This window comes from Lates calcarifer, linkage group LG5 (genome assembly GCF_001640805.2).
Source record: "Lates calcarifer isolate ASB-BC8 linkage group LG5, TLL_Latcal_v3, whole genome shotgun sequence".
Lineage (NCBI taxonomy): Eukaryota > Metazoa > Chordata > Actinopteri > Centropomidae > Lates > Lates calcarifer.
The window spans coordinates 11,140,554-11,154,297 of NC_066837.1; the positions used below are offsets into that span (position 1 = coordinate 11,140,554).

The 13,744-nt window shown below is 44.3% G+C and overlaps 1 protein-coding gene and 1 non-coding gene across 2 annotated transcripts; one reads left to right on the top strand and one right to left on the bottom strand.

The window, feature by feature from the left end:
• The first annotated feature begins 3,785 nt into the window (after positions 1 to 3,785).
• On the top strand, positions 3,786 to 13,706 carry tmem132a (transmembrane protein 132A). Its single transcript, XM_051070269.1, has 13 exons — positions 3,786 to 3,803; positions 3,920 to 4,201; positions 4,304 to 4,516; positions 4,628 to 4,824; positions 6,792 to 6,929; positions 7,031 to 7,294; positions 7,400 to 7,552; positions 8,038 to 8,233; positions 8,348 to 8,491; positions 8,593 to 8,795; positions 9,324 to 9,543; positions 9,634 to 9,825; positions 10,282 to 13,706. The coding sequence occupies exons 1-13, from the start codon at positions 3,786 to 3,788 to the stop codon at positions 11,203 to 11,205; spliced, it is 3,144 nt and encodes a 1,047-aa protein (XP_050926226.1). The 3' UTR covers positions 11,206 to 13,706.
• Positions 13,596 to 13,668, bottom strand: trnak-cuu (transfer RNA lysine (anticodon CUU)). Its single transcript has one exon. It is a non-coding gene; the product is annotated as a tRNA-Lys (tRNA).
• Positions 13,707 to 13,744: the final 38 nt, after the last annotated feature.

Sequence of the window (13,744 nt, forward strand, 5' to 3'; positions counted from 1 at the left end):
GAAGTCCACAGATTGGATCCTTCATGAGTCCTTGAATAGATGAGATGTAGGAAGATAAAACTGCAGGAGGTTCAGCAGGGGGCCTCATTTCTAATCTAAATAACTGGCAGCAGTTTGTCTTTAGCATAAAGATGTAAAGTGTTTCTCAGCTAGAAAAGGATATGTAAACATTGTTTTTATAAATGTAAAAATTTTAGTCTAGAACTCACACCAGAGGACCCACACAGTGCAACATCCTGTAATAAAATATTAATGTAAGGAAATCAGACCATTCACTGGTTCCAATCTGGTATTCACTGCTCCAACACCTTGAATGTAAACACAAAGATTGAACACCACTAGATAAAAGAGGAGTGAGGTAAAAGTATGGAGTGCAGTGGAGGTAGGTGGAGGTCTGTTTAGTCTGTTTTTCATTTATTCTCTCTGCTCTGTTAAGCTCCTCTCTCAGTGTCAGATCCATTGTCCTCTAAGCCCCTTCTGCTGCTCTATTACAGTACCATTCTCACCACACACACACACACACCACACACACCACAACACAGTCTGTCTGCTGTCACAAAGAGGCACATATATACTATATACGTATATGTATGCATATATACATACAACAATTTCAAGGCCTGGAAAAGTCATGAAATTAAGTAAACAAGCAGGAATTTTATGGAACAGAATTTTATTGTCTGTAATGAAATTAATTGGTCTATGTTACTGTAAACTTCCACTGCAATGTTCCACGTTATGTTTTAATGTCAGTCTGAATTTCTGTAGCTGTTGTCGTAACAGAACATGCATCGGTGTATGATTATGATTATGCTTCTAAAGTTTCACCCTGCGCCCAGTAGTAACTCTCCCAAGAATTTCCTTCAGGATTAATAAAGTCCTTTCTTATCTTATACCATCCGTGTAGTGATGTTTGGGCCCTGTTTTCGAAGATGTTCCTGGACAGTGAGATCACTGCTCAGTTTACACGTTCAGTGCTCCACCTTACTAGTTTTTGTTTGCTTGATAGCAGCATCATACTGCTTTGTTTCCTTATGGCTGCCATGTAAAGAGCATCCCTGTAATAGTTTATGTAAATACCATGAAGCTCTAAATGTTGTCGTGCCTGTCAGATTTAGACACGAGCACCGAAGAGAACTAAAGGTTCAGGGACATTGAAGTTGACATTGATCGTTGGTAGGAGATGGGTAGTGGAGAGCTATCTGTAGCATCAAATCTTCCCTACCTTTTCTCTAGTAAAAGTGTCATGTGACTTCAGCCCTCGCTCCTGAGTCACAATTCACAGTTACAGGAAAACATAAATAGGTCATTTTAACATCTGAGTAACTGTGCTGGTGAGGACAGTCTCCCTATAAAATATGTTTCACCATTCTTCACTGTGTTATTACTCAGATAATTACCAAACAATCAGAATACGGTCACCGTCCTGTCTGCACATACACACTGTGACATAAAGCACAAATGTGAAGCTGTCGTGCCTGTTGAGACCAGCTGACAGTGAGCCCATAATACCCATAATCATGTCAATGCACAGAGACCATACAGTGTGTGAGGCCAAAAGAGAGAGTTTATTTCTAATTAGACCACACGCTACTCCTAACTCTTATAGCTGCTGTGTGATGAACATTTAGGCACACACACACACACACACACACACACACACACACACACACACACACACACACACACAACAGCTGGAAGAAAAAGACAAAAAAAGAAGTAATTCAGAAGAGACGGGTGAAGAAGGGGGAGGGAGGGGGCAAGGAGCAAAATCACCAAGAAAAAAATGAGATTGTAAAGCAGAGGATGGGAGGTGGAGGGTGGAGGAAGGCGGGGGGATTATTTACCGTTTTAAACACATAAATCCGTACTGTGTGAATCTGGCACACACACACAGAGAGAGAGAGAGAGAGAGCGCAGGGCGTGAGTCGAGGTTCGTAGCAGCAGCACATCAGCAAAGAAAAGAGCGTATCACTGTTTATTTTCATTTAGTTTTTTAAATCATCCTCATTGTGAAATAATATTTAAATTCATTTTGGAAACTGTGACAGGGCCCTGGGCAACAACAGAGGAATCAACTCACTTTACTAAGACCTCGAGGAAAAGATGTGACCTGGAGCTGAAATAGGCAGATACATGTGAGTAAAAAGGATAGGACTCTGTGTGTGGTGTGTGTGTGTGTACGTACATGTTTTTGTTCATTTGGACGTTTTCGAGAATAACTGCTGACCTTGTTGGGACCAGTAGTCCTCATGGGGACCAAAGCCTGGTCCTAATAAGGCAAAACATCATCTCTGAAGTCCTGGTTAAGTTTAGGGGTAAGGTGTGAATTGACTGGTTAAGGTTAAGGTTAGGCTGTCCACAATGAATGGAAGTCAATGCAATGTCCTAACAAGGATAGTTGTACAAACCTGTGTGTGTGTGTGTGTGTGGTGTGTGTGTGTGTGTGTGTGTGTTTTAAACGCGTGTTAAACATGATGACTTCATGGTATACTATTATCTGACCTGTTCACAGAGACTGTTACCATGTGGGAACAACACACACTGTGATACATTCAGGTGTATGTTCTGCTGTTCAGTCTTTGATCCTGTACAGAACACAGTGTCTGAATTCAACCTCATTCCTCACAGCTCAGGTGTGTGACTGTATGTATGTATGTGTGTAGCAGTATAGCTAGAAGCAGAGCTGATGTAGTTCAAGTCAACATCTTGGGCCCAGCAAACTTTCACAACCAATCAAACCTCTTTCTTTTTATCATCAATCAATCAATCAATCGAAAAACCATCTAACTCTCCCCGTTAGTTTTTATTTACCTGCTTGTCTGGAGCTTTTGACTGTATCACAGTGTCTTCATCAGCAGTTGAAATTTGCTCAGTTTCAGCTGTAGATGTTCAAACCATTATGTTCTTATTGGCTTGATAGTTGAGTGTGACAGCGTGTGACGTGTGATCTGCTAGAAAACGTCAGAGAAAGTGAAGAAATGGACCTCGAGAGGAGACATTCAGTGATGAGATACACCTGGTTAACATACATCACATCCTAGTTCAGCTGAGGTTCGAGAAGTTAAAGTGTTAAGCTTCGCCTGCACTCATACTGAATGATGTCTAATGCAGAATAGTGTTATACTGAATTCCCAGTGGGCTGGTTGTCTCTGTGTTGCATCAGGTCACAGATGATGGCAGGTGTCAGCTGGACTGGTGTGTGTTGGTGCAGAAGAGGAGGTAGCGTTCTGCTGCTCTTATGGATTTTCATTGCAGGTGAGTCTTCACTGTAGCCATTAGATTTTTATGTCATTAGCGAGTCATTGTGAGGTTGACGTTTGCAGAGATCAACACCTCATGTGTCTGTTAATGGAGATCTTTTATGGTCATTCCAGGTCATTTTCCTATTTTCACCTTGTTTCTTAAAGATCTACAAGATAAAGCAGAAATTAATTCTGTTCATAAACTGGATGACAGTTCATCGACTTCTTCAACAAACACTGTCAGTGCCATGACCATAAAACAGAAAACCAAGGTGTTTCAAACTGTAAATCACACAGAAGTGCTTTGGGACCTGAAAGTAAAACCACACGGACATTTAAATATAAGATGGAAAACGTGGGGGTGTTATGATCTATGTTTAATAAGACATTCAGTGTAAACAAACAGATTCATCAAATGACAGTCTGGAATGTGTTGGAGTTTCCTTCCTACTCTTTCCCCTGAAAAGTTCTTAAATGTTATTGTAGTATATCAACCACCAACTGAAAAACAGGTGCTTTGATAATTCAACTGTTATAAAAATGTGTAAAGGCAAAGAAGTGCTCTTAATGGGTGATTTCAATCTGAATCGGATAAAATAGAGGGAAGTTAAAGGAAAAGATATGGGGGTCATATTTTGGTCAGGTGAGTTTAGGGACTTTCTTATCTGTGTCAGTCTCTAAAACTTTGGTTCACACCTTCTCCTCCTCTTTTCTTTTTTAATCCCTCAGTCCCTCCATCCCTCCTGCAGCCTCCTCTCCCTCTCTCTCTGCCAGTCCACATGTCGGTCGTCCCTCCTCCCTGGCAGTTCCTCCCTCTGTCCCAGGCCGAGCTCGGCCCTCTTTTCTCCAACTCCAGCCCCTTCTCCTCCTCCCAGAGCTTCTTCATGGTGCCACCGCCAGGCTGGGGCCCCAGGCCGGGCCTCCAAGCTTCATTTGGCCCTTACTCTGTTACACAGGTGAGAGGAAAAAAAAGGGCAGGTGAGATTTGGTGGGTTGTCTGAGGATGGCAAGCTATGCTAAAGCTAACTAGCTACACACCTCCCTGTGTCTTTCCACAGCTTGTGTCAGAGGCTGTCCTCCCCCTCTCTCCCCCTCTGTCTGCCTCCCTCCTCTCAGAGCATGTGGAGAGAGAGCAGGATGAAGGAGGACAGGAGAGGTTCAGGGTAAGGACCCTGTTCCACAAGCGCGGCGACACCAGCAACCAACGGACCTGCGTCACCCTGCATGCCTTCAAGGAGACAGAGGAGTACAAGGCCTCCTGTATCACACAGGTGAGAACCAGATACTCTCTCAGCCTGGCGTCTTCCTCAGTCGTTCATTTCACCTTTTTTTCGTCCTACTTGCTTTTATATCTCCATCCATCCATCTGTCCTGTTTCCCAGCCTCCTCTGGGGCTGTGTGTGGCAACTCTGATACTGCCCAGCGACTGGTTCAAGGATCAACATGCCAACCGATCACATCAGGATTTCAACAAGTCGCACAGCAACAGCCACGCTCATAACCGTGTCCAGAGGCGGGAGTGGCAGCGGGGCAGACGTCATCGTAGGAACCATCAGCGAGAGACTTCTCCTTCACTGAGGTGAGATGTTAAAGTTTATTATTTATTCTATCACCATTACAGTTCAGTACAAACAATAAGAAGGTGACGAAACTGAAAGATATGTCATCAGTATCTGTAAAATAAGTAAATCAGGCAACTTAACTTTAAACTTTAACTTTAAATCTAGTTTTGCAAACATCCTTGATTCAGTCCAATCAGTGTAATAATTTAGGACTCTGTATATTCTCCCTTGCTATCCTGTTCCACTCCTGGAAGATAATCTCCTTGAGCTCCTTCATGTTGGATGGGGAGTGCTGCTCAACTTGTCTCTTCACAGGTGCTCAGTGGGGTTGAGGTCAGGTGACAGACTTGGCCACTGCAGCACTTTCACCTTGTTCTTCTGTAAGAACGCAGCAGTGGTCTTGGACAAATGTTTTGGGCGATTGTCATGTTGAAACAGTGTCTGTTAACACAGAGTGTGGAGAGAAGGTAGCATCTTCTCCTTTAGGATTTGCCAGTGGACTTTACCATGGCCATACTTTACTGTGGGGAACGTACAGTTCTCACTGTACTCCTCCCTCTTATGAAGTCAAACATCACTTTAATTGTCAACGAGTTACACCTGTTTCAGTGGCTTTGGTCCAACAGACTCAGCTGTCCTTAACGAGCACGACATCTTATTAGGTGTTATTTGGTGACATTCAGGAGGATGTACACAGTTTTGCAACAGGGCTTTTCACCACTTTGACAAGAAAGTCATATTTCCTGTTTAGTATTAAAATAAATCATTGGATTCTGATAAAGGAGAGTTGCAGGAACAACACATAATATAAGAAATATGTTTTATTTTAAAAGCGAAATCACTTAATTTGCTCGGTTTGAGAGAAGGTGTATACTGAATAAACACAAGGAAACACAGAGCTCAGCACAGCTTGGAGCAGGGAATGATGATAATAACGTGGTTAGGTAGCCTCAGAGCCTTCAGGTGGTGAAATGCTATATGGCCAACAGCTGCAGCAGTAGCATTTAACGACAGCCGAACTCTCAGGTGAGCGGTTTTACACCCGACATCAACAGAGGGAGAACAGCACTGACGACTTCAATACGCCACCATGGTTAAAAGAGTGCTTTGGATTTATGCTGTAGTAAGACAGAGTATGACATAATGACACATGATTTTCTGACACGTGAAGTGCAAGTTAAGAGTCTTTAATGAACACTCAGTGTATGGATGAGAACTGAGGAAGAGCAAAGGTGAACGTGGAGCCAGTCCGAGGGGTGTGTGAGTGGGGAGGCTGAGAGGGAGGCTTGAGCTTGGTGGTCGAGTGGGTCAGCCAGAAGACACCGTGAGGCACCGGAAATCAAGAACTAGCAAGAATTCAAAAAAGGTGAAAACACCAGAAAGCTTCATTAGAAATATACAGTGGTAGTAGGCTGAGCAATTTACAAGACAAGAGAGAAGAACTGTCTGGTGAGGGCTGGAGGTTGAGGTAGTACTGCTGCTAACGAGTAGATTGAAAACAGGTGAGCCAGACTCCACACCCTGCCTCTGCCAATGAAACACAGACAAACAGGGGAGGAGACAGACAAGAAACACTAGGAACTCCCTGAGTCACGAGTCCAAGGCTGAATCAGTGTGGGTGGAGTTAGAGTCAGAAGCTGCTTTGTGGTCACAGATGGCAATATCAACCAAATTCATATCTTCCACACAGAAACCAGAGAACAAGGTTGAGTGTGTGCCCTAATGGCTTGGATGCTTGACACACTGAGTTAGATTAAAAGAGCCTACAAGTTTAAGTAAAAGAGGAGAAAGAGGTGCAACAAACACAGATATTAAAATCACCAATGATCTGTTGAAAGGTCTGAGAATTCCTGAATAAAACCATAGATAATTAATTTAAACACATAAACACTCTGGCTCTTCAGCCTCTCAGCCGCCATCATGGATAGTCTGCTGTGAGGTGATGATGATCCTGTGTGACAGGTGAATTTATGTCTTCATTCAGATACCATCCAGATGTTGATGGGGACACCCAGGTGGATGGCCCATGGGCCCTCAGATACCCAAGGGGCCCTATGAGAAACCACATACAGCTTTACTACTCCTTTGACACAGTGGCCGACCCAAAGATAACACCAACAGGGTACGTTACAGAGAATTTGATAACATGTAGAGACTCTTCTCTTCCTGACTTTTCTCAACAACATCTTCTGATGTCCTGTTACCCACTGGACAAACATCCAGATGTATAGAGGACCGAGCGGCTCAGTCCCAGAGGCAGCTCTTTCATATCAAAGCAGTGACACTGAGGGAGGAGGAGAAGGAAGAGGGGCAAAGCTGGACCAAAGAAGAAGAAGGAGCCTGCCTAAATGGACAGGAAGAGGAGGAGCTTAGCTTTGATTCCAGTGTTGTGATTCGCTACCACAGAGGTCCGGTCCTGATAGGACAGCCAATCAGGGTGTCTGTGAATCTGAGATCCAACCTCAGTGCTGAGTTTGTTGTCATAAGGTAAGCACCAAAAATATCAGAATCATATTTTCTCTCCTAAAATGCTGACAACAAACTGTTGTAGTCTTACTTTGGAAATGTGTGTGTGTGTGTGTGTGTTTTCAGGCTGAAGGTGAAGAAGGGCTTGGTGTCTATGGTGGCCCAGAGAACTCTGACCTCTGACCTTTGGGCAGTCACCCTGGAGAGAAGCCAAGGCTCCAAACATGACGTGGTGTCCATCCTCTGCCACAAACACAACACATTGAAGCACAGCCACAGGTAGGCTGGGTTTAACTCTACCTCACTTTAGTGTGTTGATGAAGCATAGAGTGAAAAATGAAGGCAGAGTGAGTCCTTTTAGTGGAAAAAAAACAAGTAGTGTGTCAGTACTTAGTGGAAATGATTCCTTTATGTTTAGGACAGTAAATCATTAAACAGGATGGTAAATACTTAAACAGGATGTAAGGTGAAAAGCATAATTTTGTTTGTAGAGGAGAGCAGTTTAATAACAGATCCTGAACCCAGACCTAAATGAGATCCAGATGCAGAGATGCTGAGAGCGCAGTGATCATATTTACTGTCAGAACTTTGTAAACCTTTCTAGTCCTCATCTACGTGGTCTAACTTAACCACTGTGTAGGAGAGGTGACAGAGTGAATGCACTGCAGCCGTCCTCTGCAGTAACTCACTGATGACTGTGGTTTCAGCAGAAGCAGCGAGTGCAGCATTCTGACGACTTATTCTCTGCTCTCTGTCATCCTCAGTCCCAGTCTCCTCCAGCAGGTGGTGTGTCTGTCAGTCGACGGCCTCAGGCGGAGCTTTGGTGTTGCCATGACAGTGTCAGCTAACTGGTGGGTGGAGTACTCTGGACATAGTAACCCCCCATCGCCACGAGGGACAGCAGTGAGCATCTTCTCATTTGCTGATCGACGAATCGTCGGCATAGCTCCCATCACAGAGGTACTTCATATATTTTATTATGTTTTAATTCTCAACGCAAACCAAATCTTTTAAAGTCCATCTAATCTGATTTGTTTAAACATCATTTTGATTATGTTTTCTGTCTGTCCTCAGAGTAACACAATCATCAACACAGCCATACTGAACAACCAGCCGGTGTCACTTCCTGTCATTGTGCTGGCCGTAAGCCATGATGGGAAGGTGTCAGATGTCACCTCTGCAGTCACATGTCACTCTACCAATGAGAACACTATCAAGGTGCAACAGATACAGATACTGTACATATGTCCCTTAGCCACCGGTCATCACTGTTGGTCACTCTTCTCCACTTCCTGTGACTGTCTCCATCCTGTCCACAGGTGTCCAGTGACTGCTCCACCCTCTTCGTGGACGGCAGCGAATCAGGGTTGGGCAGCACCTGCGCAGTGGTGGCGTTTCTGCTGGGTTCGCTCAGTGGCTCTGTGTGTCTGCAGGTGTGGGCGCCGTCAGTGCCCCTGCAGGTGTCCCTGGCAGACCCCATTCTCAACACCATCAGTGGCTGGAACCACTTCACTGAGAATGGGTACAAGACAGCACCAATGTGTCTTCACTCTGTGTGTGCATGTTTGCCTGTGTGTGTTTCTCTACATGATGAGAGCCACTGGAGACTGAAAGACCTCTTTAACCTCATTGTTTTAGTATTCAGTATATTCTCCAGGCAGCCATGTTTGCTTCTTTGATGCTTGTGTTTCTAACTTCTGACTTCTGACATGAGTGTGGTGAACTGACCCTTCTGTCATCACAGCTGTGATTCTCACTTCTTAGAGACTGTAAACATAGTCATATGGTTATAGGGTCTGTAAATGGACTAAATAATGCATATGCATATACAGTGATGTGTGTACATACTCATATTGGACCAAGACTGAGTCTGAAAAGTTCTTGAGGCCTTGAGTTTTAGCACTTTAGCTATATTCTGAGATCCGAGGTGTAAAACTTCCCCGATAGATCAGTAACACAGGCATCATCACATTCATCTGTGTATTATCCTACACACACAACAGAAATATGTTTTGGCTTTTTTCTCCTCATGTGTGTCGTGACTTCTCAGGTGTGAGCCGGTGTATCAGCGCTCCTCGGTCCAGGTCCTGACTCAGTTCACAGCTCAAGACTCGCGCAGCAGAACCATACAACTCTTAGGCTCATCTGATTGGTTCGTGGATGTGACAGAGCTGGTCCGTGACTGGTTGAGAGTAGAGGACCCTCGAGTGGCTGCCCTCGGCCCCCAGAATAATCTGATTGGTTTACAGCCAGGAAAGACATCACTTCATGTAGGTGATACTCGTACATCAAGACATTCAGTCAGACATCTTCTCTCACTGAACATTCTCTGTCATCACCATCATCATCATCTCTCTCAGGTCGTCTCTGAGCAGTGGGATGGTGTGCTGGGCAGATGTGACGTCACTGTGACCTCCGACCCCGTTACATCTGCAGACCTGTCTGTACAGGTAGTCAGCGGCCTTGGTATGTCAGTCACAGGCAGCACTGTCCACCCTTCCATTGTCACGACGACAGTGACAGCCTACAACATCCTGTACCACCACCACCAGGTGAGAGACATTTATGATGTGTACGTCAGTTCAGTTCAGGTGATAGCACAGGGACTGTGGCCAGCGCAAGATACATTCAGAACAGCTGTAAACACTCTGATCATACAATGTGGTCAGATGACACTTTGTACAAATGACTACATTTCTGCTGAATACTGATGCCTTCGTGCTAAATCTCAACATTTCCTGTTATTGTTAAAATAACTATAAGGAAAGAGATTGTGACTTTTTAGCAAGTGGAAGGCTTTTAATGTGAAATATCTGACTAAAATAAGGAAACGTCCACTTTAAAAGCTGCGAACTGATTCTCCCTGAAGTTGAGGTAAATTAAAGCCACTATCTGAGAGACTGACTGTCACTTGAAAACAATATAAAATGAAAATGAAAACAGTTAAGAGGACAATGACTTGTGAGGTCTAATTATCTTTCCATCCATATCCTGTCATGTCTCTGCAGGAGGCATCCATCAGCGTCTGGCTCCAGTTTAGCGATGACACCGCCTCCCTCCTCTCCTCCTTCAGCGACCTTCCCTTTTTCCTGCGTCTCTCCTCAGTGGCTGAGACTGTAGTTATGGTGACACCTGGCCCCAGCCAACGCATCTTTGCACAGGGCGACGGAGGCGGGCCTTTACTGCAAGCAGAGCTTCTGGTTTCAACCTGCAGTGACCAGCCAATCACCTCAAACTTCATCACTGAAGGTAACGGGGAATGGACCGTCACTGGCGGAGGCGGAGGTGGAGGTGGTACCAGGAGGCTGGCGAGGGGATCTGGTTGGATAAGAGTTAACCTAGACCTGGGCTTCCTGCAGCCAGTGGGGAACAAGGGTGAGCATGACGAGGAGTTTGAGTTTGACATTTCAGACATGCTGGTTGAGTCAGACAGCGATGTCTACACGTCGAACTTTGACGAGGACGACAGTGGGAATTTCACCAGTGACTACTACGACAAAATGAGCAGGAGGGTGGCCCATAGAAAGTGGAACAAGGTGGGAAACAGAGGGATGATCAGTCGGAACAATCTGGAAAGAGCTGTGCTGAAGCCGAGTCAGGAGGAAGGCTCTGTGTACTTCTCCCCGAACCAGGAGAGAGAAGGAGGGAGGGAGGTGGACGGGCATGGAGCTGAAGAGATGGAGGTTGGTGTGGGTGCTGTGCTCTCTCTGCTCTGTCTCTCTGCTGTCCTCTTCCTGGCAAACTGTCTGCCCTGCGCCCTGCGAGACAGGAGGAGGGCAACAGCAGAGGAGGGGAGAGAACCAGAGAGGGGTGCAGAGGAGGATGAAGAGGAGCAAAGGAAGAAGAAGAAAGAGGTAGAGGACAGGGAAGAGGAGAGGAGGGAGACAGGAAGGCGAAGTCGAGATAAAACAGCAGCAGGAGGAGAACAGTAAAAAAGATGTTAAAGAAGTAGAGATCATTTGCTGATACAACTCAAACTCTGTCTTCTGACACCACAACCAGAGGGAACATGGGTCTGCATTTGTGACAGAGCAACAGTCTCATTGTGTTCACTGCTGTTTCTGAGAGTCAGGAGGTGCTGCACTGAAACTGAAAAGAGTTTGAACTATTTCTTTAAACTCTACAGATGCAACAGCCACTGAGAATCCTGTCTCAGTGTTTTAGCTCCAGCAGACTCACAGGTCAGACCTCAGCCTCGTTCAACGTGGCCAATGGAGAAATGTTTGGAAAAGTCCTGACAGAAACAGTGAGCTGTCACCCGGTTTTGTACAATATTACATTACCAGTTGCACTGCAGTGCTCATACACCATCTACAGTTTGTGAGCGCTCTTACCCTGGGACATCACTTTTTTTTCAGGGTTTTGTTGCGTCACTACGTGATGTTGCACTGTAATCTGTAAACTGTATTTCACATTCTCAGAGCCAGGGTCAGTGAACATGTGTGTGATCCAGATCCAGCTCAAAACATACCTATTGGACCCTTTTGCTCCATGGATTACACTGTCAAACTGCGTGCTCAGCTGTAGTCATATGTGTTTGTTTCAACGATAAAAGCTTTTATTAGTTATCTTTCTCCTGAGTATGCACACCAGCAAATACAACTGTAAATCACCTTTTAAATCTGTTTGGCCCACATCAGTCAGTAGAAGCTCCTGACAGGCAGACTTAGGAAAAATGACTTAAAATAATGGTGTTTGAGAACTCTAAACTCACAGCATATCAACTGAAACTGAACCCAGCTTTTATGTGTGTGAGAGGTCAGGGCCAGTTCAGAGGTTGTTATGGGTAATTGAAGTCACCAACTGCAGCAAAAAGCAGAAAAAAGCTGGAGATCTACTGTCCATTATCATCCCTGGATAGAGTTATAAGCTGAAGAATAAATGTCTTTAATCCTCTCACACTTGTCCCACAGCTCAGTGGGAAGTTTCCTCTTGAAGCAGAAAGAAGAAAAGCCTTTTTATGGCCTAAACAGTTATTGGCAATTGCTCCATCCTAAACTGAGCTTTCACTGTGTCCCAGGGTATATTTACAACAATAATACTACTGTAAATACTGTGAGAAAAGTAATCCAGCACTGAGAGTTCCCTGTAATAATCCTGCTGACTCCACATCCATCTCATCTTTACTCAGGTCTTTATTTAATCCATCCAAGAAGCACTTGTTAAATGCAGCTACACACATCAGTGGGGTTGTTTGATAACAACCTGCCTCTGAAAAACAAATCAGAATTTAGCTGAGGAAGTTTTCAGAGACATTAAATGTAATCTGAGTGAAGTGAGAGCTTTTCTGTGAAACTGATAAATCACACTTTGATGGAAGCCAATCTACAATACAGTGTAAATAATGCCTTTGTGTTTAGAAACTATATGGTTTACTCTGAACCTGAATCTGTTATTTTCTCAGTATATGTCACTCTGTCAGCTGTCTTTAACCATATCTAGTTTCAATCAGTGTGTTTAAATAAAGAGTGCAACATGCGCCAAGTTCCAACCTCCATCCAGCCTGTGGGGGTCAAACAAGAGGAAATGTTTCCTCTCTTTCTTTCTTCGGCTTGTAAAGACAGTTACCTACTTGACACTTGCTTTTGATTTCGTTTTTTGTCTGGTTTTTGTTAGATCAACAAAACAAAAGACATTTCAGACTCTTTTTTTGTCATTCATTTTTTATTTTTACGTGTTCTGTGCATTTTGAACGTTGCGGCTGCCGCCATTTTTGTTGCGTAGAGTTATGACATAACCAAAGACGTCGCCAGACCCCTTTTACTAGGGCACGTGACTTGCGGTGGGGGTCCTGTGTCCAAGTAGAGTTTTCTGCCAGGCAGTGATGCCCCCATATAAAGTTATATATCTATTTAGCCACTCGGTCACAGATGTAAAGATAAAAACAGACATTTTAAATTGTCAGTATAGTGAGCAGAGTGGCGCAGCGGAAGCGTGCTGGGCCCATAACCCAGAGGTCGATGGATCGAAACCATCCTCTGCTAATTTTTCCCCCTCCTCCTGAGAATCAACTTTAACATCAGAGACTAGAAAGACACTTCAGCTGTGACTGATTTTCATTAAATGTACTTTCTCTCTGCTTCAGTATCAGATAATTATTCAAACTACTGCTAAGGAGAGATGTTTTAGTACGGTCGACTTAACAGTCCTGATAGTTTGTATCAAAAAACCCTACCTGAAGCGATAAATCATCCGTTGAGCTCAGGAGAAGTTGCACATCAGACATTAAATGTATTTCAGTGGTTGGTTTAGGTGTAGTACTATCGACAGCGGATAGATGTTCACATTAATCGATCTCTAAAATCATCAAGAAAAGAACTGCCGCCCAACGTGGGGCTCGAACCCACGACCCTGAGATTAAGAGTCTCATGCTCTACCGACTGAGCTAGCCGGGCGATACGTAAAGACGTCATTCGTTTATGTTCTCATATTTATTTCTATGACTGTGGTCATTACGTGAGCGTATAAGGA